The 27,938-nt window shown below is 33.5% G+C and overlaps 3 protein-coding genes across 9 annotated transcripts; all 3 read left to right on the top strand.

Moving 5' to 3' along the window:
* The first annotated feature begins 128 nt into the window (after positions 1 to 128).
* LOC122281985 (NADP-dependent malic enzyme-like) lies at positions 129 to 8,061 on the top strand. 2 transcript variants are annotated; one of them, XM_043093890.1, is made up of 20 exons: positions 129 to 150; positions 816 to 1,099; positions 3,016 to 3,136; positions 3,243 to 3,317; positions 3,628 to 3,779; positions 3,868 to 3,973; positions 4,117 to 4,182; positions 4,599 to 4,694; positions 4,815 to 4,886; positions 4,972 to 5,055; positions 5,217 to 5,315; positions 5,687 to 5,734; positions 5,851 to 5,904; positions 5,985 to 6,083; positions 6,197 to 6,286; positions 6,393 to 6,470; positions 6,651 to 6,725; positions 6,811 to 6,901; positions 7,518 to 7,646; positions 7,734 to 8,061. In XM_043093890.1, exons 2-20 carry the CDS (start codon positions 894 to 896, stop codon positions 7,820 to 7,822), a joined length of 1,830 nt encoding a protein of 609 aa, XP_042949824.1. In that variant the 5' UTR covers positions 129 to 150; positions 816 to 893; the 3' UTR covers positions 7,823 to 8,061. The 2 variants fall into 2 exon arrangements, with proteins under 2 accessions (XP_042949824.1, XP_042949819.1); XM_043093885.1 differs by lacking the exon at positions 129 to 150 and adding an exon at positions 239 to 507.
* An 8,294-nt stretch (positions 8,062 to 16,355) lies between these two features.
* Positions 16,356 to 21,823, top strand: LOC122281956 (transcription factor MYBS3-like). Of its 5 annotated transcripts, XR_006230350.1 has the most exons (5): positions 16,356 to 16,773; positions 18,730 to 18,938; positions 19,314 to 19,815; positions 20,381 to 20,800; positions 21,185 to 21,823. XR_006230350.1 is itself a non-coding variant. In XM_043093849.1 (4 exons), the coding sequence occupies exons 1-4, from the start codon at positions 16,473 to 16,475 to the stop codon at positions 20,533 to 20,535; spliced, it is 1,167 nt and encodes a 388-aa protein (XP_042949783.1). In that variant the 5' UTR covers positions 16,356 to 16,472; the 3' UTR covers positions 20,536 to 21,103. The 5 variants fall into 5 exon arrangements, 4 of the variants coding, with proteins under 4 accessions (XP_042949783.1, XP_042949793.1, XP_042949799.1 ...); XM_043093849.1 differs by lacking the exon at positions 21,185 to 21,823 and having other exon boundaries at positions 20,381 to 21,103; XM_043093859.1 differs by lacking the exon at positions 20,381 to 20,800 and having other exon boundaries at positions 16,357 to 16,773.
* Positions 21,824 to 24,160: 2,337 nt separating this feature from the next.
* LOC122303300 (histidine-containing phosphotransfer protein 4) lies at positions 24,161 to 27,613 on the top strand. Of its 2 annotated transcripts, XM_043115022.1 has the most exons (8): positions 24,161 to 24,424; positions 25,048 to 25,102; positions 25,890 to 25,961; positions 26,475 to 26,605; positions 26,698 to 26,766; positions 26,883 to 26,954; positions 27,219 to 27,291; positions 27,398 to 27,613. In XM_043115022.1, the coding sequence occupies exons 3-8, from the start codon at positions 25,902 to 25,904 to the stop codon at positions 27,449 to 27,451; spliced, it is 459 nt and encodes a 152-aa protein (XP_042970956.1). In that variant the 5' UTR covers positions 24,161 to 24,424; positions 25,048 to 25,102; positions 25,890 to 25,901; the 3' UTR covers positions 27,452 to 27,613. The 2 variants fall into 2 exon arrangements, with proteins under 2 accessions (XP_042970956.1, XP_042970950.1); XM_043115016.1 differs by lacking the exons at positions 24,161 to 24,424; positions 25,048 to 25,102 and having other exon boundaries at positions 25,613 to 25,961.
* The last annotated feature ends 325 nt before the right edge of the window (positions 27,614 to 27,938 follow it).

Genomic DNA, 27,938 nt, shown 5'->3' with positions numbered 1-27,938 from the left:
AAATACCCAATGTAAAAATGTTCTAACATCGAACTACGTGTAATTTGAAGGACTTGTAGTATTGGATGCACCAACACATCCCTCTCAGCGTGAGTTTCCCAGATCACAACCACAACCCCGTCAGGGGATCGACCCACAATAGTAGCATTGGTGGGTCCTATGAATTATGATTCGCTGCAAAAGTCCCTCCTCATGAACTGTACTCATTCAATTTAATTTTTTATTTTTGCACAGCGAGAGAGAGAGATCGCGCTATTTATTTAGCTCGTTTGCATCTGTACCTCCCTCTCCCTTCCTTTGAAGAGAGAAATAACTTAGGGGGAGAGAGAGAAGGAAGGAAAGGAAGGAAGGGGTTTGAGTGTAGAAAGGAGAGCTCGACACTCTTTCCCGTCCCCCCATTCTCTCTCTGTCTATTCTTTCTCTCTCTGAGAACAGAAAAATCAAAGACTCCATCCTTTCACATTTTCTTTTCCCAAGATGATCTCCCTAAACAGAAGCTCTTTCCTGGTAATATAAACTAAACCCATTTCTCTCAATTTCACCTAAAATCGAGTTCCGGCTCTTTCACTTTGAAACCCATGGAATTCTCGAGCTCTTGCTTCTTTCCAATCGGTGGTCTTTTCGTATAACAGAATTCGAAGCCAAAAAAATCAGATTCCTTTTCTGGGTGTTCTTTAATTAGCTACTTCAATTGGATAAAAAAAAAAAATTGATTATCAATTTTTTTATTTATTTTTGGCATGGTTCTGGTCACTTTTTTCTTTTCATATTATTTTGTGGCGTTTTTCATTTTCATTTTTTATTTTTAAACGCAGAATAAGACCGGGATATCTGGGTTTCGTAGCCCTTCCCCTGGGGCGGCGCTGAGAAGACGGCCAGTTTCGGTGAGAGTGATGGCTTTGGGCACAAATGGCCGGGCAGGGGAGAGAAACGCTGCCGTTTTGGTGGAGAACAGGTTGAAGGAAATGAGAGAGGACTCCTCAGCTATCGCTGACGTGGAGTCCAAACCTACCCTAGGCGGTGAAGTCCAGGACGAGTTCGACGAGGATGCCGCCACTGAGGAGGAGTTTGTCACCCCTTGGTGTCTCTCTGTTGCGAGGTGAGAGACTTTCGATATCTATGCTAGCTCAAGATTCATGTACAAATTCTGTTTTGTAATTTATTATTATTATTTTTTTCAAATCAATCTATGCGTTTCGATGATATCCATGTTCTTGGCTTGATATATCGTGATTTATAGTTGTAGAGTTCAATAGCCTGTAAAGGAATTGTTTTTGATGTGTCCTTTATTCACATGCAGATTGGGAGGTGATCTAACCTATCTGTAACTCTTCTCGACTAATTTTATATCATCATTATAATTTTTTCAAATTCTCTTATAAAATATAATAAATAATTCAATTTTTTTAAATTTTAATTTAATTTTTTTTAAATTTTAAAATAATAATAATAATATTTTATTTAATTTTTATTTTTTATATAAAACTATCTCATCTTATTTTATCTCATCTCTCAATCCAAACCAGGATTTTACATAGAGACGTACCGTGAGAGGGGCAATTTGGTCTAAACGTTTAGATATATCTGCTTCGTTTTTAGTTTTTGTTTTTCAGATCTGTTATTACTTATTATTGTACTTATCGATGTTCTGGTAATGAAAACAACGTATTATGATATTCTGATATTTTTTTCTTTCGTGGCATAAATAAATTGCGTATTTGCTATTTAGAAATATTCCTCGTACTTGAATTCCTGTTCCAATAGGGGTTTAATCAGTTCAGTCTAATTTTAAACATTTTGTAGAATAAAACCGTTATACACTGCTTTTGAAAATTTAAAAACTGATACTGGATCGATTAATCACCGAAACTGCAACTTTCCTCATTTTACGGATAAACAAAATCATATTACAACAAAATTTTAGTAAGCGATTAATCTCATATTCCTCTTTTATAATTTTTACTAAAAAGTTATAAAATTAAAATTCATATATTAATATCAAAATTCAAATGTTATATTAAAAATATAAGATTAATTTTTGTTATATCTTAATCAAATGTTATATTAAAACTTTTAGCATTAATTTTATATTATAAGATTAATAAACATGAATAATAATATTAGAATTTCATGTTATATTAATTAACAATTTTGTATATAATATATAATATATAATATAATATAAATAATATTTTATATTTTATATAAAACAATTAAAACTATATATCCCAGTCCGGTTCGGTTCAAACTAGTTTTCAAAATATGAAAATCGGTATTGGACCGGTTTCAGTTCCTAACGGTTCTTAGGAACCGGACTGGACCGAACACTTTTTTTTATACACCCCTATGTTCTAATGTTTCAGTTATTTATTGTTTGATGAGGTGGCAACTAGATTTTGATAAATTTCCATTTTTGCAATACTTTTACTTACTAATAATCTAATTAAGAAAAAAATCAAAATATTAGCAATGTTTCTAATCTAGAATTCACTCGTGATCTATATGTATATCTATGTACCATTTTTTTTTGGCACCCAAATTTTGTATCTTTTCTTGTCATTTCAGTGGTTGAGTAACATAAAACTGAGCCGTTTATGCTTGAGCATAAATTATCCCGGGATCCGAACTAGTATAAAGATGAATTTCTAATTAATTATCATTTGAACATTTTTTTGGCAAGTCTTTCCATATGTATCTGGGTTGGCTTCGTACATCTAGGCCTTTCCTATGTCTGACGTCCTTTATTTTTTTTTTACCTTTGACATAGTATATTTGATGGTTATGACAATAAAAAAAAAAATAATAATAATAAAAAAAGGGTATGTTTGAACCGATAAAAAAAAGTATATTTGATGGTTATGCTTGTTTAAGATGGCATTTGTCCATTTCCTACTGGAAATGTGGTGATGTGTTTGATGAACTACCTTCAAGTCCAAATAATTGGAATATAACTTTTTTTAATGATGTATATGTATTTACCTTGCTCATTGGATGTTTTTTTCTCTTACTCTGCAGTGGTTATTCTTTGCTGAGAGATCCGCACCATAACAAGGGGCTTGCTTTCAATGAAAAAGAGAGAGATGCCCACTTTTTGCGAGGTCTTCTCCCCCCAACAGTTGCTTCTCATGAGCTTCAGGTTAGCACCCCGCATATAGATCCTTCAACCCCTTTCACATGGCTATGTGGTTTTCTTTTTTTATTGCATGGTACCTACTTATTGTTATTACCACTCCACTCCCCAGGTGAAGAAAATGATGCATAATATCCGCCAATATCAACTTCCACTACAGAAGTACATGGCCATGATGGATCTCCAGGTAGGCATCTACACGATCCATTTTTTAGTTGGAGTCTTTGCCACATAGTTGGATTCTCATAAAGTATTGGATTATACTTAATCATCTGAGTTTCATATAGCTCAATTAACTGTCACTAATATACGGACTCTCATATTGTGCAAAGTCTAATAGAATGAGAACACATGTTTTAACGTAAAACACGCATTGTTTTATCTGTCTGTTGCCTCATGAATTTATTATACAAGTGCTCATTATTTTCTCTCTGATTATTCATTAATTTCCCGGTGAAATTGCAGTCTATCAAATTGTTGCTTTGCTGATTTTTCAGGAGAGAAATGAAAGACTATTCTACAAACTTCTTATTGAGAATGTTGAGGAGTTACTCCCAATTGTATACACTCCCACTGTTGGTGAAGCTTGCCAGAAATATGGGAGCATCTTCATGCGTCCTCAGGGTCTCTTTATTAGTTTGAAAGAAAAGTATGTTTGGTTCACTTGTTTCTAGTTCCCCACATTCATGGTCACTTATAATGCGATGTTGTCTTGAAACTGAACTATTTTTTTGCAGGGGCAAGATTCGTGAGGTTTTGAGGAATTGGCCTGAGAAGAATATTCAAGTTATTGTTGTCACTGATGGGGAGCGGATTTTGGGGCTAGGAGATCTTGGCTGTCAGGTAAGCCCTATCAAGACATTGTTATCAAAGAATTGCATGAAATGTGTTATTGAAGTGTGAGACTGGTTAGAGTACTGGTCATCTCTCTCTCACACAACACACACATATGAATCAATTGTTGACAACTTATGAACTGTTTTCAGGGGATGGGAATACCCGTTGGAAAACTTTCATTATACACTGCACTAGGTGGAGTTCGCCCTTCATCTGTAAGTACTTGCATAACCTGTGTTATAATTTTTTGACATACTGAGTTGAAATCCTTGTATGATCAAGTTAACACGAGAAGCTCCTTTGTTTTGCAATCTATCATTAGACTACTTACCCAGCTGAGCTCTGCATTGTGGTCTTCCAAAGGAGAGAGAAAAATGTAGATTGCATACTTGGTTTCCACCCAAAAAATAAAAATAAAAATATCTTCGTGTTCCTAATACTGGGTGGGGGGAGCTATAACTTTTGGTGGAAGGTTGTAGAGATCATAGGATCTGCACTAAAAACAAGGATCTGAACTTTGCTAAACCTTATCACCTAGTTAATTTGTCTATAACCACTGTTGAGAATGGCTGCTTCTCTTTTTCTTGTTACACTAACGTAAAGGAATATCAAACTTGTTGATTGTTTTCAGTGCTTACCTATAACCATTGATGTGGGTACAAACAATGAGACACTACTGAATGATGAGTTTTACATTGGGCTCAGGCAAAGGAGGGCAGCTGGGCAGGTTCATAATTGCTTGCTAAAATTCTTCTGGCACTCATTTAATTTTTTGAGTTTTATGCAAGATATGCAAATTATCTACAATGCTAAAATGCGCCCTCTCTCTTTCTGTGTTTTAATTTAGGAATATGCTGAGCTCCTGGATGAATTTATGACCGCAGTCAAGCAAAATTATGGAGAAAAAGTCCTCATTCAGGTAGTTGGCCTGGAAGACAGGTTTGCAGGGCTTGTTATTTATTTGTAAGTTAATGTTCTCTAAATCTTCTGGCAATGTCTTGCAGTTTGAAGACTTTGCAAACCACAATGCTTTTGATCTGCTTGCAAAATATGGCACAACGCATCTAGTTTTTAATGACGATATTCAGGTAAACTACTGTTATTTTTAACTATGATACCGTACCTTTAAGTGCCTTTTGCATTGATGAGTGAAGTTCCATTACTTATCAAAAAAAGAAATTATAATGATGACATCTTGAAAATTGGGATAAACATATATCTAATTTTTTAGTACTTCATTTCATTGCAGGGGACAGCATCCGTGGTACTTGCAGGGCTAGTTGCAGCTCAGAACTTAGTTGGGGGAACCTTAGCTGACCACAGATTTCTATTCCTAGGTGCTGGAGAGGTTAGTCTATATTACCCTGTTTTGAGCCACTAATAAAGAAAAGAAGGGGAAATGAATTTCTGGATTTAAAAATTTAAGTTAAAGGGTGAATAGGTGAGAAAATAAATCATGTTTTACAATTTTATGGCCCTTATATGTGCTTGTGTGCGTTAAAATTCCTTGATCTTCGTGTGCTCACTCCAGACCTGTCTGTTTTCAGTCTCTCTTTAAAAACAATGTTGTTGTATAACGGGCAAAATTAGATCATATGCTATTTCAAGAGCATTTACCTCCTGGTTCTCCATCTCTCACCAGCCCGTCTCTTCCCCTATTTCACTCATGTTCAGTCTGCTGCTTCGTTGTTGTGTCTCATTCTTGTCTGATTGTTACAGGCTGGTACTGGAATAGCAGAACTCATAGCCCTTGAGATATCAAAACAGGTTATAAACTGTTATCAGTGTCATTCCTTTCTGTTTATTTAGGGTGATTTGTTTTGTGGAAGCCTTCAATATAAAATATACATCTAAATACAGTATTATACCTGATATTTGTGCAGACAAACGCCCCATTGGAAGAGACCCGCAAGAAGATTTGGCTTGTTGATTCAAAGGTAGTAAGATCCTGATATAGCTCTTTGCTGTGTGAAGTAGAGTTCCATCAGTTAAAACTTGCTTACAAATCCTTTAACAGGGGTTGATTGTCAGCTCCCGCAAGGAATCGCTCCAACATTTCAAGAAACCTTGGGCTCATGAACATGAACCTATTAATGAACTTGTAGATGCTATTAAGGTGTGAACTATCTTAGTCTTTGTTTCTCTCCCTCTCTAATACACACAGATCCAAACATGCTTCGAGCATAGGTTTCATAGTCTTTATTTGCGAAATTGTCTTGTGTTTATTAGGCAATCAAGCCAACCGTGTTGATAGGAACATCAGGAGTAGGAAGAACATTTACCAAAGAAGTGGTTGAGACCATGGCCTCCATCAATGAGGTAATTTTTTTTTGTTCTTTTTTTCTGTCCATTTATCTGCCTTTATGTTAGGGAAATTGTATACTCCCTAAAGGAGCTGACCATTGTGCATGCCTACTACCTGTAGAAACCTATTATTCTTGCTCTGTCCAACCCAACTTCACAGTCTGAATGCACTGCCGAGGAAGCTTATACATGGAGTCAGGTAACACAAGCATGCTTGAATGTTTTCATGTTCTTCATGCCAAATATATCATATGTGCAGCTTCTTTTTTCTTATATAAAGAATCTTTGATTGTTTTGCTTGGGATCGTTAAGCTATTGTTTCTCCTCTAGATAACCAATGACGACCTTTTTCCTGTTTATTCATCTTTGTTCCCCACAGGGCCGAGCCATTTTTGCTAGTGGCAGCCCATTTCCTCCTGTTGAATATGAGGGGAAGCTTTTTGTGCCTGGCCAGGTCTTTAAAGAATTTGGTGTAGTATGTGGTTAATAATACATGAGAGCCGACAGCTAATTTTGATATTGATTTCTTTGTGATGCAGGCAAATAATGCATACATTTTTCCTGGACTTGGTCTCGGTTTAATAATGTCTGGTGCTATCCGTGTTCACGACGACATGCTCTTGGCAGCCTGTAAGTGGGACCAAAACTTGGCCCTTTAGAGTTCACATTCATTTTGCCTTGGGATACAGGATGTGGGTACTTTTTTCAGCCTACCAGCTCTAAGAAAAAATTAGTCCTTTTTCAATGCAACTTTCACCTTATGTACTGTGTTTTAGGTTCTAAACTGTTTTAAAAGTGGGCTAAATTTTGGACTAAACCTAAGTTTGAATCTGGACATGCTGAGTGGAGTTTGGAAAACTTTCAAAAATGTATGGGGTTGGGGGGCTATCCCTTGCCAAAATGCTACGCAGATTTTCTGTTTTGAAACTTTTTTCCTGCTTTCAGTAGAAATGGGATGCGTAAAGGTCACTATGTAAGTTTGAAAGAATCAAACTCAACTCTAGACATCTTCCTCCAAAGGTGGAAAAAGATTGAAGACATTCAATTCACTCATGCTTAATCCTTGGGAACGATGAACTTTTTCCTTATTCTTCTGAATATGTTGTATCGTATGATCATCCCTATTATTTTGATTACAGTTCTTGTTGAGTTTTAGCATTGGATTTTGTTTTTCTCTTGTTAAGAAATCAGAGAAAAAAATTTCTAATGCATTACATAATTTCCTTTGGATGTTTTCTTGGAACAGCGGAAGCTTTGGCTGCACAGGTGAGCGAGGAGAACTTTGCCAAGGGACTCATATTCCCTCCATTTACTAACATTAGAAAGATTTCAGCACATATTGCTGCTAAAGTTGCTGCTAAAGCTTATGAACTTGGTGAGTTATCTGATTGTTCAGCTCTCTAAATTTTTCTTTTCCAACACCACAAGATTTTGCATCTAACGATGCATAATTTATATGTAGGTTTGGCTACTCGCCTTCCTCAGCCTAAAGATCTGGTGAAGCATGCCGAGAGCTGTATGTACAGCCCTGTCTACAGAAGTTACCGGTGAATTGGTAGAAATTTGTCCATTTTATTGTATGAATTCACTATAATTATACCACCTCTGGCGCAATCAATTTCCTATAAAAAAAAAAATTAAATTAAATCTTTTCTCCCCTTCCTTCTACCCTTTTTAAGTCGTGGTTGGGTAAGGAGAATCTGTGTGGGTGCTGGTAGTTGGATTACAAGTCATGTTACATTTTTCAGTTTACATGAAATAAAAGTTCACATTACTGATTTTGGATGATATTATATGGAGTATCAACGACATAACCTGAACTATATGTCTGGGGTTATCAATGATCTTGGTTCCCGTGCAGTGTTAGTGGTACATTGTAGGAAACAGCCTGCACCTCCCTCAAGTAGAATATATACTAAAACCATAGCGCAATCCTTTATTTTGTCTTTCTCTATGGGGCTGGGGAGTAGTCAACAGTAGAATTCAGAGTTTTTTTTTTTTTTTTAACGTGAATTTGGCTTAAAATTAGCTGATTAGAGTTGGTGGATGTGGTCCATTTGATGAAATACATCAAGTTAAGTACCCACTCATACATGCTTGAACTTGACCAGACTTGAATTCAGCATAAATACGATGTGAAATTAATAAGTTATGTCATAGTATGATTATAATCGGAATATGATTGGGTTTGAACTTTGATACCGTGTTACGTATTTGAAGGGATCGACCTGTAATGTCAATGCACTTATGAGGAAAATTTCAAACCTGAAGGAATTTCACATCACAGTAAATTGAATTTGCTTTGGTGGCATGACTACCGTTGTAGTTCAATGTGAGGTATTCATTAAAAATAATAATATTGATTATAAAATATAAAATGTAAGGTATTCTTAAAATTACGAGTTAAAATTTTCAAATAAAATGAAAAAAAGAACAATCTACCTTCAAAACAACTATCTTTCGGCCTACTTTCAAGTTCTTCCCTAACTCGAATTTAGACACTTTGGACCCTTCAACGGGGAACCATGAGTAGAATGGTATGGAAAACGACATCTGACGCGCTTATGGTTATCGTTCAAATATTTTATTTTTTTTAATAATAAAAAAATTGACTATTAATGATGTTTTATAATTTTTAATTGATGGTTAAAAACATTGAAAAAGTAATTAAAAGGAAAAAATTTTAAATGTACTAGGCATTGTCCAAACCATATTATCTTTGAGATTTTTTGAGTCATTTCTTAGTAGTTGTTAAAATAATTACAGTATAAAAAAAATTTTCCTCATCATTTTTATATTAAATATTTTTTTTAAAAATGTAAAATATAGAAATGATGAATAAAAAAATTGTAATACAAATTGACCACGGCTTCTTTATTTGTTACTTTACACCCGTCAACGGCCGACGTAAGGGTCAAGCAACTCAGGTTGCGTGTATACCCATTCCACGTCGAAATATCATAGCGATATTCTTGAGAAGATTGTCCCCCCCTTTTTTTTAACCCTTTTGAATGGCTAGCACAAATAAAATTAAAAAAAAAAAAAATTAAAAAACATGTAGAAAATGCTAACGCGGTTTTATTTTTGACGCGATAATTGACTACATATCCCTTCAATTCGCATGGAAATAATATAAAATTAAACAAAGTTTATTTTATTTTCTCTCGTACAATGGAAGATTTCTCAGCAACTACGAGGAAAGGACAAAGGTTTCCTGCATTCTTTGGTCCACGAAGCTAAATTATCAAGAAGCTCATAATGTAGACGCTTCCCACATGAAGATTAGTACACGGCATCATGTGTTAGGCATCATGCTTGAACCAGAACAACAACCTCAGACTACTTTTCTTTTCCTTTGGTTTTTTTGGTTTACTTTTAGAAATGTATCGGTATATCCCAAATAAAATGAAGATCCTTTGAGATTTTTTTTTATTTTTTTCAAATGAAGTTTGTCTTGCTCATCATGATGCAAGTCAATGAGACAAATGTCACTGGAGAATGGTAAACAATCACAATGGGGCGGCCTAACTCCAAGAGCTGACTTCACAGGTAGTGGTCGAGATTTGGGGTTGAGTCTGTCTGTCTTTCTGTCTATTAGTCGAATCGAAGAAAAAACCCCACAATTTCACTCCTTTCGTCTTTGCATTATTATTATTAAGAGACTGACCAAGTCAATGCTGTTCTTACTTCTTCCATCTGTCTTCCAATACTTCGCAAAAACCTACGAGAAATATCTTAAAAGATATTTATATCCGGCTGATGGCATAACACTCAAATCCTCCATTTTGGAGGTCTTGGGTTCAACCCTTCCCCAATGTATTAAAAGGTATTTATATCTTTCCCTTTTGTCGAGTTTAATATATAATTAATTTCTATAATATTATTCCATGACTTCAGTTTTGATAATTTAATAAAGATAACGAGTAAAAAAAAAAATCCTCAAACAAGGCGTTGCATCTACTAGAGAGATCCCATAGTCGCGTAGAAGTTTCTGCCGAATAAAATTGAAGAAAAAACTTATAAATTAGAATACCTGACAACTATCTTAATTCACGCGAATAAATATTTTAATCGCAAACAAATTATATTTACAAATTGTTATGCTTAGATGTGATTCATAAACTTATAAAATTATTTTTATTATAAATTATATCTAATAAATTATATAAAATTACGTTAATTTGTAATATTATTTTTACATAATTTTTTTGTATTTATAGCAATCGACTCTCCTATAATAGTAAATTTAGTGAATGCTTTAGGAATGAGATGAGATGATAAATCGGTAAATAATTGTTAAAAGGTTTGTGAATAATAGTAAAATAGTTTAAGTTATAATATTTTATGAGGTTTTAGAAAATGAGATAAAAAAAAATTGAATAAAAATATTATAAAGTTAAAATATTATTAGAAATATAATTTTAAAATATTATATTTATTTGAAATTTTGAAAAAAAATGAATTATTTTTATATTTTATTTAAAAATTTAAAAAAATTATAATAATTAATTCAAAAATATTTATATTTAAATCGTTTGAAAATAAAAACGAATTAGAATGAAATGAGACGGCAGTTTGTTTGAAAAAAGTTTCAATCTCAAAATTTGTTATCTAATTTCATCTCATTTTTTAATATTATTTAAATACAAATATTTTAAAAATAATTATTATAATTTAATTAATCATTACAAATTTTACAAACATTCAAAAAAAATAAAAAATAATTCAACTTTTTAAATCTTCAAATAAAAATAAAATTTTAACTTTATAATTCTTTTATTCAAATATTTCTCTCAAATTTTTTTAAATTACATAAGACTTAAACCATTTTATTATTATATCATCCGACTTGCAAATTTAGAACATTCACATTAGTCTATGCATATGCATATGCAAAATCATATTTGCATAATATGAACTTAAATTCATCTACATTAGATTATGCATCTTCAAATATTTGCATAGCTATGAACAGTACCTTTACATGTTTAAAGATCTACTATTCACTCTCCAAAACATATTTTATTCATTCTTTTTCTCTCCTCCCACTCTCTTTCTACATATTTTACCTTTAAATATTTTACTACATATTTTACTTATTCACTCTCCAAAAAATATTTTACTTAAATATTTTACATATTTGAATATCAAACCCTATTAAAAAAAAAAAGCAAAATAAAAAAATGATAATATTTTATTATTATTTTGTCTCAAATTTACATAAGCCAATGTGAAAATTTTGCTTGTATAACAAATTGGATCTCTAAAAGATGTGATTTTACATATGCATATGCCTAAATTAGAGCATTCACATTGGTTTAGGCATATGCATATGCAAAATCACATCTTTTGAAGATCCAATTTGCCATACAAGTAAAACTTTCACATTGGCTTATGCAAATTTGAGACAAAATAATAATAAAATATTATCATTTTATTTTTATTTTTTTTGCTTTTTTTTAATAGGGTTTGATCTTCAAATATGTAAAATATTTAAGTAAAATATTTTTTGAGGAGTGAATAAGTAAAATATGTAGTAAAATATTTAAAGGTAAAATATGTAGAAAGAGAGTGGGAGGAGAGAAAAAGAATGAATAAAATATGTTTTGGAGAGTGAATAGTAGATCTTTAAACATGTAAAAGTACTGTTCATAACTATGTAAATATTTAAAGATGCATAATCTAATATAAATGAATTTAAGCTCATATTATATAAATATGACTTTACATATATATATACATAGACCAATCTGGATGCTCTATGAATGCTCTTATCCTTAAAACAGTAAGGGACATCCCTTACTGTTCAGGGATTCTTTCGTAGACTTTACTTTTCTTTTCGTTTTTTCTAATAATTTATCGAAAACCACGACCGGAAGAGTTGATGAATCTTACCTTCCATGCCAGAGATAGAGGAAAGCTAATCCTACTGAGAATAGATCCAGATAATTTTTTTAAAAAGAAATTTCTTTTATATAATAATTAAAAATATTGTGAATTTATTTTAAATATTTAAAAACATGAAAAAAACAAATAAATAAAAGAGTAATTCTATATATAATATGTAAATATTGCATAATTATTTTAAAAAAGAATGAGATTTACGATTAAAAAATTAAAAATTTTTTATGTGAATTTTGTATTAATTTATTTTTTTTTAAAGAGATTGTGTTATTTATATAATTATGATTGTAAATATTATTATTTTAAATAAAAATAAAAATAAAATTGATGTCGTGGGGGAGGCATTCTCGTGTAGCACGACTCTGCATGCTAAAGTCATGCGCAGAGATTCCTGAAAATTTATCCCTCCAAGATAACGTACTTTATATATAGCAGCACCTCTTTTGGTGGAAAAGATTCAAGAGAGTCGCTCTATTTACCCTCCACCACATCATATTTAATTCTGCAAAGCTTGACTTTCCTTCACGCCTCTGTAATTTCCTACTTTCTTGCAGCATCTGCTTCCACGTGGCATCCCCAAAAGTTCCCTATCCTCTCTGCTTTCTTTCCTAATTCACGTGTCCGTACATATCAGCTTTCATCTTTATCTCCTGTGATGATAATGTTGTTTATGCGTAAAAAATCCCGTATATTTATCGTTTTTCACCGCAACTTGCGTGGCGGGTTTAAATTAAATATCGAGGAAGAGTCTGGATTTGGTTAGTGAGAGGAGATAATAATTTTAAATGATGAAATTTAAAAATTTAATAAAATATTATTAATTTTTTTTAATATTATTATTATTTTAAAAATTTTAAAAAATAAAATTATTTATTATATTTTATATAAAAATTTTAAAAAATTATAATAATGAAATAAAATAAAAAGAAATATTTTCAATATCAAGATTATAAATATTTTAATTATAAAAAAGTTTCATAAAAATAAATTTATAAATTAATATGATTTTATGTGATTTATTAAATTTTAAATAAAATCATATAAATTTGTAACTTTATTTTTATAAGATATTGTAGCACTTACTCGTTTAGTTATACAGTTTAGATAAGATATTTTATTGAAAATTTAATAAAATATTATTATAATATAACTTTTTAATATTAATTTTATTTTAAAATAAAAAAATTTAAATTATTTATTATATTTTATATAAAAATTTTATAAAATTATAATAATTATATAAAATAAGATAAAATAATTTGATATTAGGTATCAAACCGGGCGTATAAGAATGCTTCTTCTCAAATAAGGGATTTTTCCTATACATTTTCAGTTTTTCTTTTTGGATTAATTTATGCATATATGAACAAGAGAATATCACACGTGAATATAATGGAGTTGAAAATAAGAAATAACAAAGCGTAAGCTGTCAAAGTTGCAATAAAACCTTTACACTGTCGAGTCTTTATCGTTTTTAACCTATCAATCCGGGTTTTAGTACCTATGAGGTTCTTTTATTTCCTTTTTTGTTTTCACTAATAAAATGGGGTTTAGCTCAATTATTAGGATAAAACAATGGTAGAGGTACTAGGATTGACGAAGAATAAATATCTGGGTCAAAGTCAAACCATGATTAGGTTTTGGGACAATTAGAAGAAAATGACAACATGTTTAGAATATTTTGGTTTTAGAAATAAGAGTAGATGACCATTTTGTCCATTCACTTGGATTTAAAAGCATCCAAAGCTTTGTTGCGTCTCTTGGCATTTGGTAAGCTAGCCCAATTATGAGTACAACCTTCCAATTAGTAATCCCTCCTACAGAGATCATTAAACTTCAAACAATTAATTACAGGTGTTCGGATGATACAATAATTTTAAGAATAATTACTCGTCTTATAATGTTTTATGGATTGTGTACCTGTAATTTAAATTAAATTCTTGTTTGTGGGAAGCTCGCTAAGGGTGTTTATGTAATAAGAATGCATGGATTACGACCAATTAAAAAATAGGTTTGATTGAGAGATATTCCAGCTTTTTTTAAGGTTCATTACGTAATTTAAATTAAAAAAAATGAAATGTTTTAAATAGTAATAAATAAAATATTATTATAATATAATTTTTTGATATTAATTTTTTATTAAAATTAAAATATTAAATTATTTATTATATTTTATATAAAAATTTAAAAAAATTATAATAATTAGATAAGATAAGATAAAATCAAATTGTTTATAACCGAACCAAACTCTAACAAGGTAAGGTTTTCCAGTACGGCTTACTTTGACGTGACAACCAATGTTTATGATCGATTTTTGACGTGGTATCAAGCATTCCACAGCACAAATTAGGATATATTTATAGTAGATTAGGAAGGTTTAGTAGAGAGTTATGTTATATTTAATATATTTTTATATATTTTATTTATATAATTAGTTAAAATCGTTATTTTATATTAAAAAATAATAAAATTAATTCTATTAATAAAAAACGTTAAAAATATATAAAAATAATTATACATCAAATTTTTATTTAACAAATACGAAAGATCGACTTCGACGGAAAAATAAAATAAAAGTTGGATTAGAAAGGATAAAACAACACCGCAAACATCCCATCCATTCTTAAGTATTCAACCCCACAAAAAGCAGACGTGGGCCACTACGTAATTCAACGTGGCATATTGTGGATGGCCAAGTACATCCACTAGGCTTTTGTACGTCGGATAAGTACTCTTTGGGGAAGCCCCAATTGATTTGAAGCACCTCCCTCGTCAGTCTGGCATCGGATCAGGACCAGCATTAATATATATATATATATACGAATTATTATCCATAATCTTTCATTTTTATATTATATATATATTTTTTGTATTTTCTATTTGTCTCTTAGCTAGTTATTTAATGTTATATTAAAAAATAGTATCTCGTTTATTCTGTTATCTTTGATCTTGTGGATTCAAAAGTGTAGTCTGGTCTTTATGAAAAAAATATATATATTAAAAAAAAAAGTTTTCTGACAGGAAACCGAACTCTTATAAGTCCACGAAATTTCGCGAATTGGGTAAATTGTGGATCACACGTTTTCCTGCCGACCGTTCGTTTCCATAAATAATCAAAGACAAAAAGTGGAGTACATAGGTAAGTAGATTGACCCCGCTAGTGAAATTACTTTCCTGCTCCTGGGATTTCTTTGCCTTGAATTTACATAATCTAAGGTTAATGAATAGACTGTTCAATGTTCATAAAATCTAAAATTATTTTATTTTATTTTTATTCCTTATAATTTTAACTTTGATCAACATAATGATTTTGTCACCTTCCCACCAATCCTAATAATGGAGATCATAGCATCTTATAGAGTTTATTATTTTAGAATTTTGAATAGATATTTTTTTTTATATTTTATTATATTGGACATTTTCACAAGTTCATTGATGCTGAGATGGCATAGGCATTGAGTGGATTGGGGCTCCGTTACTTAATTAATTAATTAATTAATTAGATTGAATTTCAAACTACATAGGCCAAAGGTTTAATTTTAGAACAGCCCCCAATTTGATTACTTTTAGTCCCACCAGATTAATTATTCTCAATTAAGTATCTAGAATTTGTAATTAGAAGGTAACAAATCTTATTAAACTAATCCAGGAAAAAAAAAGGATTTTTTTTCATTAAAAAATGAGATGGCTGGCCTTTTAATTTCTATTATTATTATATAATTATTTAATTTAAATTATTTTGGATAAGAGGGAAATCAAAGCATCCAATTAAAACAAAAAATTATCTGATTAACATTAACAATAATTATTAGTTGTCAGGAATTATGAGACAAATGAGAAAAAAAACAAGAAATAAAATCATCAGTTGTAAACTTGTAGGGGCTAAAATGAATTAAACATAAACAAAAGGTCCAAACTGCAATGAGAGAAAAACATAAGATCCAATACAAAAACCAAAAGAGCAGCAAGACGTTCAACGTTATAGGCTCAACCAAAAAAAAAAAAAAAACACAAAGAGCAGGACGTTATCCTCTCTGAAAGGATAAAATGGTAATATCGTGAGAACTCAACGAACGAACCACCGCATTCCTCTATCCCTTAATTAATTCCCACTAAAAAGGAAGTTCATTTCCCGTTCTACCCCTATCATTCCCAAATATAAATCTTCCTATTCGTTCGCAAACCCCAATCATTTATCTCAAGCCTTACCCATCTCTCTGGCTCTCGCTCGCTTTATCTGACAAATATTCATCGGACTAGGACAAACTGTGTAGTGACACGACCGAGTGGGATCGGCATGACTCGGCGGTGCTCGCACTGCAGCAACAACGGCCACAATTCGCGCACGTGTCCGAACCGCGGCGGAGGAGGATGCGTGAAGCTCTTCGGCGTGAAGCTAACCGATGGCTCGATCATCAAGAAAAGCGCTAGCATGGGGAACCTCTCGGCTCACTATCATTCCTCCTCTTCCGCCGCCGCTTCCCCCAATCACCTGGACTCCCCCTCCTCCGACCTCGTCCACGTGTCCGATGGATACTTGTCCGACGATCCGGCCCACGCCTCCTGCTCTGCCAACCGACGTGGCGACCGAAAGAAAGGTAATTTGAAAAAATCTTACCATCATCTTCTGATTTACAATGGTATTTTTTTTTTGTGGGTTTGAGAAGGTTTTATTTTATTTGGATTGTTTTATAGTGATTCTGGATAATGGTTTAAGGTCGGGCTCTGTTTATGATTGGTTATTGAATTAATTAACTAACTTGTCTCCCGTTCTTACATTTTTTTTTGGCCCTTTTAACTTTGTGTTTTAGTGTTTGTTTGCTCTTTCGGTGGATGAGCTGGGCTTGTGATCTTTCTTTCGTTCTCATTTTTTACTTGGTCATTTTTTGAACCTTTTGCTTTCCGATCGTTGGGTGGTTTTCCATTTGAAGAAAATTAAGTCATTTGATTTTTCGAAGGCGGTGCTTATTTTTCTTTGTAGTTGTGGAAGGTAATGACAAAGATATAAAGCATATATATTTGTGTGTTCCATAATTAACCCGTTTATGCTATTGTATCTTTCAGTACAAGTCACAGTTTGGTGATGAGCTGGATTGGTTTGATTTGGAAGGAATGTTTGTTGCTATTTATTTTCTTTCAATGTTAATTCTTTTTAACTTTCGTCGTAAACGAGGTTATGTAGGTGAAAAATGATGTACTTTACGACAGATTCGTTGAACATATATTTGATTTCTGGATACCCATAATTGCTGTATCATTTTTACTGAAGGTTTTCCACGTTTTGACATTTGATCAAGACATGAAAAGTGGTTCTCCATGGTTTTACTTTACTTTTAATTTTCTAATTTGGGAAATTCCAGCAAGTGGCTTTTGGGGGCACAGGACAGATTCTCTTAATAATTTTTGTCTTTTTAAAACGATCAATGAATTTCTTTATCCATTTGGAACTTGACGTTGTATGCTAGGCATTCTTACGACAACGAATTGTATCTGCCTGAAGATTTCATTTGTAGTTTTTTTCTTTTTTGTTGGCACTGGGTGTCCAAGAACTTAGTCCCGACTATGCACTGGTACTTGAGGACTCGAACCTTAGATCTAGATGGAGCATTCTATCAAGACCAAAGCCTTTACCACTTGAGCCAATCCCTAGGGGTTTTGTCTGTAGTTATAGAAGGACTTTTTTTCTCCTTACGCTTTCAATATTAACTATTGTTAGTTCTTGGGTAGATACGGCCTTTTAACCTGATCAATAGCTAAAGAAGTAAGTGACTAACAATGAGGGGATAGTTGAATATAATATATAATATATGTATTTGTACATGTATATGTATCATGGTTTCGTTTTGTCCAGAGCTTTAAGAAAAAAGACATGTTAGTGCTTTACAAAAAAATAATGTGTAGCTGTCCGTTTAATTTTATCGACGTTCCCTGGTTCAGCAAATTCTTTTACATTGAGTCTATTCATTTATCAGTTAAAATTTCCTGTGTTTAAATTCATGTCAAATACGCTCTCCCACATATTGGCATTATAACTAGATTACCTGCTGTTTTAAACACAACTCTACAATCCTTACCTTAGTAACTAGATAATTTATTGGCATTGGTAATGCCTAAGTAGTTGTTTTCATATGTTTTTGGCTCTCGTTCACGTGAGCTGCTGATTCAATTATGCATTGCTATCCAAGATTGTCTGATACATTATCAAATAACAGGTGATATATTGCCTGGCAAGAGTATTTGATTATCTGTATTGCAGATTTTTGGTGGGTTTCCTATATAACAGAGTGTTAGACTGAATGGATAAAAGCATATCATTTTTCTCAATTTACATGAAGGGTTAGTTGGCAAAACCTAACAAAACTTTAAGTACTATGGAAAACTTGTACAACATTAATTCATTATGTTTGTTCTGCCATATTAGAAGTGACTATTCAATTGGTCCCTGTACTTTTTTTAGGTGATTTAAACAATAACAAGTATTATATTGGGAAGTTTACCACTAAATGGAGAATCACTTTTTTTCCCATTCTTATTGTACTGGATTTGGTTTTCAGGTGTCCCATGGACAGAAGAGGAACATCGGCAGTTCTTAATTGGTCTTAACAAATTGGGGAAAGGCGACTGGCGTGGGATAGCACGAAATTTTGTCATATCGAGGACTCCAACACAGGTGGCAAGCCATGCACAGAAGTACTTTATCCGGCAAACTAATGCTAACCGAAAAAAGAGACGTTCCAGCCTTTTTGACATGGTCCCAGATATGGTTTGTCTTGCTTCTTACATTATCTTAGGTATTTCACACGTAAAGACATTCAAATCTTCAGGCACAGACAGTCACAGCCAAATGGTTATACGTGCCTAATTAGTTCACACCTTCCAGATTGTCCATTTTGTCAGCAACATCATGCATCCCTTTGGTGACGAAAAATCCATTGGTCATTGCTTGTTAATTTCCTTTTCCATCGCAGTTATTGCGTTTATTTCTTTTTGTAAACATATAATATATGTAATCCAAAGAACGCAAAAGGTATATTATTGTGGTTGAAGTAGAGAATTAATCAAATGAAGTTTAATGGTGGTAGCAATAAGTTATTTCGTAGATATGTTTTGGGTTGATTTTATTTTGTTTCTTTTTCAGGCCACAGAAACACCGCCTGTGCCAGAAGAACAAGTATTGCTACCTTCTGCTCAGACGAGAGAAACTGATACTGCAATGTCATTACCTTCATTAAATCTCACCCTCAACTCAGAATTTGAACCTATGGAAGCCACACCTGAAGAAAAAGTCCAAGAACACGATGAAAGTGTTGAGGGATCAAGTGGACTGGCACCAATGATTCCTGGATTCTTCCCTGCTTATTTACCTCTCCATTTTCCAATCTGGCCACCTAATACGGCTCCTGTGCAAGAAGAGAAGGGTGGAGAGACGTCCCATCATCAGGTCTTGAAACCAATTCCAATCCTCCCCAAGGAACCTGTCAATGTAGATGAACTTGTTGGCATGTCTCAACTCAGTCTCGCTGAGGCTGAGAGAAGCCATAGAGAGCCTTCGCCCCTCTCTTTAAAATTGATAGGAGGGCCCTCAAGGCAATCAGCATTTCATGCAAATGCTCCAGTCAACGGATCTGACTTAAACAAGGGTGAGAGTAGTGTAATTGAATCCGTTTGAAATGGGGGTAAAGTGAAGCATATTAAAGATCTTTTTTCCTTCTTTTCTCCATCTTGCACAATCATGTTTTCACCGAGTCATCTTTGTTTATTTCCTATGTTGTATGATGTATTGCAGTGTTTATAACGTAGGTTAGATCAATTTCGTAGGAAATATTTATTCTTTCTAACTGTAAACAGCTAAATAATCGAATCAAATGGGCAGCATTTTTAGTTTTGTAGATGAACTCTGATTGGCATATCTGCTCGTAGACTATGATTTATAATTTTCCCAAATGTTTGCCAGATTGTGGCATGTCCTTAGGTAGTACCCAGCCCTCGATCTCGGCCTTGCCTTCCAAGGACCTATATTATCTACATCAGTGATCTTGGTATTTTTAGCAGAACAACTTCAATTTCTCCCTGGGGAATTTGTTAACTTTTGCTTTGGATATAGGGAGAGAGACCACGCGGACAAAAAGCATTTAATGGTTTCTGTGGTCTTGCAACATTTAAACCTGGCCCTCTAGGAGGTTAATGTTTTCGACATTTTCTTAGGAAGGAGATCGGGCCCATTGGGGCGGGGCAGCCGGTGGCCCTTAAATGATTGTGGCCTAATGGATTTATTTGTTTTGTTCTTCGCTTTGACCTTTTGGGCTCGCCATTTGAGACGGTGCCGTTCGAGATGCATGCAGATGGATCCGAAAGGTTGAGAGAAACGTGTGGCCCTGTTGACGTCGACGACGGTGAAATATCAAATATAAGTCGTTCAAACTTCAAACCACTATTGAGGCATTGGCATCTGATTTGACGAACAATAACAGGTCGTCTACCTGAGGCCATTGACAGCCAAATTCAAAGAAGTTTGGCTCTGTTAGTGATAGGGAACCAGTCAAACAAGGCTGGTTTGACTGATATGAGTTAATTAAACCCTGGGGGAAAAGCTGAACTGCATAAAGGACCAAAGATTTCATTGCGGTAACTTGCCATCTCAAATAAATAATATTTAATGGCTGAAGTCGTACATTACCATCAATTTGAACTTTTAACACGTTGTAATATAAGTCACCAACGTATTTATTTGGGGTATAATTGCTCAGACATTGTGGTGCTTTTCAGTATGTTTGCCCCTCTCCACCTACAATCCTCCAGGTGCAGATTATCTTTCAACGTGAACACAAGTGTAACACATCCTCTAAAGGCTTTAGAGGAGATATTTGGTTGTGTTGGACCACAGGGTTTGGTGGTAGCAAATTTATTATCACAGGCATTTGGGTATTATATATATAGCAATATGAGACCTCCTAATTTTCACAATAATTATTCTATCGATGAATCTCCATCACTTGATTGTTTCTTCAGGTTTGATATGTGTATCGCGTCTCATTTGGGCTTCTTTTGGATAAAATTTTGGAGGATGGAGCAAAAGCTGCCGCTAGTGGGGATGCTGCTTTCAATAATGTGTACCATACAAGCAATGGATTCTTATGAAGATGAGTGGAATTGATGCCGAAAAAGAGGAGAATATCTATGAAAGGGTCACTAATAAGAAAGCAAGTTTAAAGCTAGCTCTTCTGTATGATTGCATCAATGCCCGCAAGTTTGGATTATTCGTGGAGGTCCTGGGAGCAGCTAATTCCTTGATGTGGCAACCCTAAGCTCCTCCTTTAAGGACAGTATGGCATTGACGTGACAACCCGGTGTTCCTTTCTTGTCACGGATGCTACCTCCAGCTTTACCTCTTTTATCTTCAGCAATCTGTAGTCGGATGAGACGTTTATCTTTTAAGTTTTAATATAGGAATGTTTTGCTCGGCTGCCATTGAAAAGATCCGTACTAACATGTTAGCTGGCTTTCCAAGAATCAAACAGATTTCTCTTCGAGCCAATGACAAAGTGTGAAACATGACTTGTGGTTAGATGCCTTTTGATTAGGCATGTTGTATAGATTGACTCTTTGCACTGCTTCTTGTGAATTCTGAACATGAGTAGATTTTCTTGAGCCTGATTTTCTCCGTCCATTAAGAAGGAAAATGAAGATATAACATTTGAATTCTGCCCAACAAACCGTTTTCCCAATTTTTTAAAAGATCTTGGTGGATCCTCTCCCACAAATTGCTTACAAAATGTCACATCTTCTTTATAGAAATTGAGAGGAATGAGATCCCTTGTATATGTATGGGATAAAGCTTGCAATAGATTCATAGGATCTCCCAATTTAGCCAGGATTTATAAAGAAGGGTGCCGAAGGATATAAAAATTTGTAGGTAACAAAAATTTAAAGATTTTGTCGTGGGTTCATGCGATTTGTTAGATATATTTTACAAAAAAAATTAATTTTAAAATTTGATATATCACATTAAGTCATATTAATTTATAAATTTATTTTATATAATTTATTTACGACTAAAATATTTTTCATACTTTAAAAGAAGTACGTCTTCTGTTATTTCTCTTTAAATTTCCACGTAGAGAAATTATTGTAACGACCTTACGGCTTTATGGGTTGCTTTGAAGTCTGAAGCCACCGTTAGCCTCATGTCTCAAGATATATTTACACTTTCTTTTTTTTTGGTACGTAGCTTTTGAATAAGCTAATGAAATGAAAATATCTCCGCCCACCCAAGATTCGTCCATGCTTGCGAGAACACTCATAGTGACATCTGAATGACACCATCTCAATGCATGATGACATGCATGGTTGCTAAAGCTAAACCCCTATTTTTGGCTGTTTTTTGTTTTTTTAGCAAACAAACTAGCTAGGGTAGTATAAAACCGTCTGCGAACGTGATTGATCTCTGATTGTTATCAAGCCTATTTAGAATCAGATCCAACAGGTGAAATGAGAAATCTAAATCAATTGTTGTAATTATTCTAAGCATGCATAGTGTGTAATTCGTTTTAGCCTGTATATGGTTTTTTCCAGGAAAGTATACATAAATGCCAATATTACAGGGCACAAGCTAGTTGTCCGATTATAGATAGTGAGAAAGACCATGCAATGACCCCATCCATGATGTGCTTTAACCTCGATCAGGCAAAACAAAAGTAATATTTTGCCATCGCTGGCCTTAGGATGTATTTTCTTTTTCTAGAAAAATACACTTCATCTTTCCAATGACAAATACTTTGTATTTTTGCATACTAAACAACAATTCAATTGACACAATGCACCAACGAGCATAATCACTAGGATACCATGCACTTAATTTCACTTTTCAATCATTTTAACAGTTAGCAATAGGATTAACCAAGGGTGTAAATTATAATTTTTAACAGTTTGAGGGTGTAATATATTGGTTTAATTTGTTAGTTTGATACGAAGTGTTAACACCTAAAAATAGGGGAGAAAGATTTATTCTCGGCCCTACTAAGGTCGTTCGGGCCTAAATTGGTATTGTGTAGAGCCATCGGCAGTGGTATGATACGACTGTACAATATTGGTGCATATATCTATGGCGGTGAATAGTAAATAAATATAGAGAAAATAAATAAAGGAAAATACACAGATTTACATAATTTGACACTGGACCTACATCCAAAGGGGCTTGGGGATGAGAGAATCTAATATAATATGATTGTTTACAATATCTGGTTTTCTCTGGTTTCTCTCGTTTTTACTGTACAATGGAGATATGAGTTTTATTATCTGGTTTTCTTCCTCTCACTGGAGTGTCTGTGGTGAGGTTGGTGAAGGTGAAGTATTAAAGAAGCCTGGCCAAAAATTTCTAAAGTTGTGCGTTCGTGCATTTTATCTCCTACCCCCTTTATTTTATATTGCTTCTCTTTATTTTATATCACATAACCCATTTTCTTTCTGACACGATGTCTTCCTTCATTCCTTTGTCCCTTCCTCCCTTCTCTCTTTCTTTCCTCTTGATGAGTTTTCCCTTGAGCTAGGCCTAGGAAACACTATGGCCCATTATATTTAGTCAGAAAAATATAGTTGCAAGCATAGTTGTGCACTAATCTGTGCACCAATATGATGTGATTGGTTAAAAAGTAGATTTTATTGAAAACAATGTTAATTTAACTTTTAAATATGAATAAATCAGTATTAATACATATATTAGTGCGCAACTGTACTTATATGTAACAAAATTCTATTTAGTCGAAGTATAAAAAGGGCGGAAGAAAATTGTATAATTTTGAATTTTGTTTTATTTACACAAAATCATATTTTCATGCACAAGCATGGATGATTGTCCAGGATGGGATTCTTATCAACATATAAGACAGTGACAGGGGAAAAGAATCGTAATCAATGCCAGGTACAGAGAACATATTACCATATTCAGATCCCAATTCTACCCACCCAAAATCCTTCAGCTTTATAACAAAGTAGCCAGATGTGACCACACATCTGCAATAGAAAATTAGAAAGAGAGATCTAGTGAGTGAATGTAAAACATCGATCTGCTTCTCCCTCATCTCACTTGGGTGTGACAGAGGAATAAAGGGTTAAATCTTTTCTGCAACGCTCCTTTTAACATATTGCTGAAATTGCAGGCTATGAATGGGGCGAGATCAAGAGAATAGCCGAATAGGGGGGGGACATGAAAGGGCACTTGTTTGCAAGGGAAAGTTCCTATGCCAATCATTGGTGGGATTTTTCTCTCCTTAATATTAATTTTCCTTTTCTGGTCACTCTCGATGATTCTCTCCTTTGTGGTTATTCTCCACCCACCACCAAACTCAGCACTGCAACATAGATTTTTTCATGTTTTATTCACTTATGTCAATGAGAGAGAAAAAAAGGACATAATATCTGCAACTTCAAAACAATAGATTATTAGTAGTAGAAGAAAAAAAGAAACCATTATGATAAGTTCGAATTCAAGTTTAAATTGAAAGAGAGAGATATTTATATCTTAACACATATCATTGTAGCTTAACAAATATATGTTATAATGCCTGCGTATATATCTGCATATACATATTAATCTCTATTCAGCTAAAGCTTCTTTTCTTTTATTTACTTATTTTTCATAAGAAGAAAAGATATGCATATTTGATCGATAGTTCATGACTTTTATTTAGTTATTTTGTTTGGGTTTTGTCAAGAATATCCTTAAATATCCCTCCCTAACCAATGTATTGCCAATATACCATGCCATTCTTTTACAATGACGTTGACGAAAGTTCTATATATTATTCTTTTATGGCTGACATGAAAAGCTGTTATTCGTCATTACTTACCCCTTCATTCTTCATTTGTTTTCACAGAATATTGGATGGATTGAGTGAAAAAAACGCTAAAATCCGTTTCACTCGAAAAAGGGTAAGCGGTATATATAGAATCTGCAGCACCTTTTTTGTTATATATTGGTTAACAGAAATGATAAAAGGATGTTACCAACTATCAAAAATAGATATAACCATAACAAATTAATAAATGACACAAGAATGATGTTAGATATAGTTATAGAATGTACAAGATCCATGCATTTTCTTTAAAAAACAAAAAAAGTGGGATTCACAATTAAAAAATAGATTTTTTTTATGTAAATCCTAAATTTATCAACTTTTTTTTTTTTTAAATAGAATAATGAAATTTGTATATCTTAAGACTGTATAAATTCTTTTCCCTCGTTTATTTATCATAACGGTTGGGATGTGGGTTTTATTTTTTATTTTTTTATTTTTGTAGTTGAAGGGTACAATTTGTGATGATATTAGTGATTTGTGGTGCAGAATATAAAACGCTTAGAGGAAATATGTAATTTCTTATGAAAAATAATTAATTGTTTGGAATGACAGAATACTTCAACCCCTAGGCCTACCTTCTAACATTCTTGGACATGACCTAAATCTGCCTTTTCAATCCATAGTAAAATCATTATACTTTGTTCATCCTCCTCTCTGCTCTTGAGACAGAACGAACAATAGATAAGATTAAAAATAAAATAAAGGCGTTCCCTCTCCTCTACTTATCACTTTCTGTCCCTCGTCTCCATTATATAAACCCACTTCGGCCTTGCCATATTGCATTATCATTCAAGCCTTACCTAAAGCCTTCACCCAACTTCTGCACTTCTCTCATCTTTGTCTCTCTGTCACACACACAGATACATTCTGTAATGGAGAGGAACCAGATGCACAAACACATTTTCCTCATGAGGCAATCCTTCTTTGATCAGGTTTGCTAGTTTCTAAACAGTTCTTGCTGTCAGTACTGGCCTGATTTTAAGTCTTTTTATCTGCTATTGAAGGAATACATACAATTTAAGGCTTGCCTGTTCTATACATTAATAACTCACACAGAACAAACACTTTGCATGCAGATATGCAATACAAATTCATTCTCGTGATCACGATACATGAATAAAAAAACATATACATGAATAAGATGCTGCTAAATTTTCCAACACCCGGAGTAATCTCTGTTCCTCGTGTATGTATTGGAGCAATTTCGTCTACCAGTTAATCTCTAAGGTTTAGTCAGCATGCATATGTCTGTTTGCAAAGCTGTAGAGTGCCTTTTCAGCTTAGTTATTTTTCATTCTTTCATCTTTCTTACTGGATCCGGTTCATTTGAGCCGTATATATGCACAAAGAGTGGAGTAGTAAACGAGCACACGAATTCTATTTTAAAGTTTCGATTATTTTTTCTCATGTTTATGACGGATATATGAATCTTGGAGCGTTTGCAGGGACTGCTTGACGAGCAATTTATCCAGCTGGAGGAGCTGCAAGACGATGCTAATCCTAACTTTGTGGAGGAAGTTGTAACATTATATTACCGGGATTCATCGAGGATTATACTTAACATAGAGCAATCACTGTAAGTTCTTCATTTTTCAATTATCTTATAATTTTTTATTTGCTAATTATCTTCTTAATGTATTAGTGACAACGTTTCTGTCGTTAATGCAGAGAGAGGAACCCTCTTGACTTCAATAAGCTGGACAACTATATGCATCAGTTCAAGGGGAGTAGCACCAGGTAGATAGAATTGAGAACTAGAAAAGTGTAAAATAAAACAAAATACAAGTTAACGATATATAATTATGAAGTATATTCTGTTCTGTATCTAAAGTTTTCTGCTATAATGGGTGCAGCATTGGGGCCAAAAAGGTGAAAGCTGAGTGCACACAATTCAGAGAATATTGCAGGGCAGGAAATGGAGAAGGGTAACTCATTTTCCCCTTCATTCTATCATCACGTTCCCTCGACTGCCGAGATACTATTCCCATGATCCTGATTATGCCCTGTTAGACTATTTCTGTACATGTTGCTAATTAGCAGATCAATTCAGTCGTATTCACATCTGTACAGTAGACAGAGGAAGAGGCATAGAAATTAGTTTCATGCCCTGTGATGTGATGTGATGTGATGTGATGGTTTTTGCATCGAATTCTCATTGTTGATAACGGTTTCTGCATGAACGTAAGCAGATGCATGAGGACTTTCCAACAACTGAAGAAAGAATATGCCATTCTCAAAAGGAAGCTAGAAAATTATTTTCAGGTGCCTTTTCCATTTATATATTGAATGAGATTATTGTGTAATCTCAAATTTGCCACGAAAGTGCACTAAATTACCTCTCTTTTTTTTCCCCTGATTATTCATTCAGCAATCAAGACAAGCTGGGCCCTCAGAGACAGCATGTCGCCCTAGGATGAATTGATTGCAGATGGCAAAGAAGGATCCGACGTGACAAGATGTGATTGGGTCAGTTTCACATAACATGTTTCATGTTCTAACCCCCCAAATGAATGGAAGTGCTCGGTGGGATTATGATCTAGGCTATGTTTTTCTTTGACGATAATGCTATGCTTGTTTTGCTCCATGGCCTTTTCGCGCTCCCTTCAAAATATTTCTTAAATTAATGAAAAAGATATATTTATCATCATTTTTCACATCATTCATGATGTAATATTAGATAATTAAAAACTATTATTATCTAATATTACTTCATAAAATGATGAGAGGATTATGAATAACATTACTCATAATAATACTTAAGTTGCTGGGCTGAGCCCAGTCCCTGTTTGTCAGTTCTATTCTTATTGGCCTGATGGCCCAGATCCAGACCAACATAAGGAATGTAGGCTGCAATTTGTTCGGGCCTTAGCCTCGTCTATGCCTTTTCATTGATCAATTTCATATATATA

Source organism: Carya illinoinensis, chromosome 1, assembly GCF_018687715.1.
Source record: "Carya illinoinensis cultivar Pawnee chromosome 1, C.illinoinensisPawnee_v1, whole genome shotgun sequence".
NCBI lineage: Eukaryota > Viridiplantae > Streptophyta > Magnoliopsida > Fagales > Juglandaceae > Carya > Carya illinoinensis.
This window is presented reverse-complemented; position numbering and strand designations above follow the sequence as displayed.

What these genes read in the sequence shown, in the direction of transcription:
- LOC122303300 (XM_043115022.1), top strand. Translation starts at nt 25,902, where the DNA reads ATGGAGAGGAACCAGATGCACAAACACATTTTCCTCATGAGGCAATCC. An exon ending in GGCAATCCTTCTTTGATCAG is followed by an intron (nt 25,962 to 26,474) that starts GTTTGCTAGTTT and finishes GAGCGTTTGCAG; the next exon opens with GGACTGCTTGACGAGCAATT. An exon ending in CTTAACATAGAGCAATCACT is followed by an intron (nt 26,606 to 26,697) that starts GTAAGTTCTTCA and finishes TCGTTAATGCAG; the next exon opens with AGAGAGGAACCCTCTTGACT.
- LOC122281956 (XM_043093849.1), top strand. Translation starts at nt 16,473, where the DNA reads ATGACTCGGCGGTGCTCGCACTGCAGCAACAACGGCCACAATTCGCGC. An exon ending in ACGTGGCGACCGAAAGAAAG is followed by an intron (nt 16,774 to 18,729) that starts GTAATTTGAAAA and finishes TTTGGTTTTCAG; the next exon opens with GTGTCCCATGGACAGAAGAG. An exon ending in CGGATCTGACTTAAACAAGG is followed by an intron (nt 19,816 to 20,380) that starts GTGAGAGTAGTG and finishes ACATTTTCTTAG; the next exon opens with GAAGGAGATCGGGCCCATTG.
- LOC122281985 (XM_043093885.1), top strand. Translation starts at nt 478, where the DNA reads ATGATCTCCCTAAACAGAAGCTCTTTCCTG. An exon ending in TTTATTAGTTTGAAAGAAAA is followed by an intron (nt 3,780 to 3,867) that starts GTATGTTTGGTT and finishes ATTTTTTTGCAG; the next exon opens with GGGCAAGATTCGTGAGGTTT. An exon ending in AGCTTTTTGTGCCTGGCCAG is followed by an intron (nt 6,726 to 6,810) that starts GTCTTTAAAGAA and finishes TTTGTGATGCAG; the next exon opens with GCAAATAATGCATACATTTT.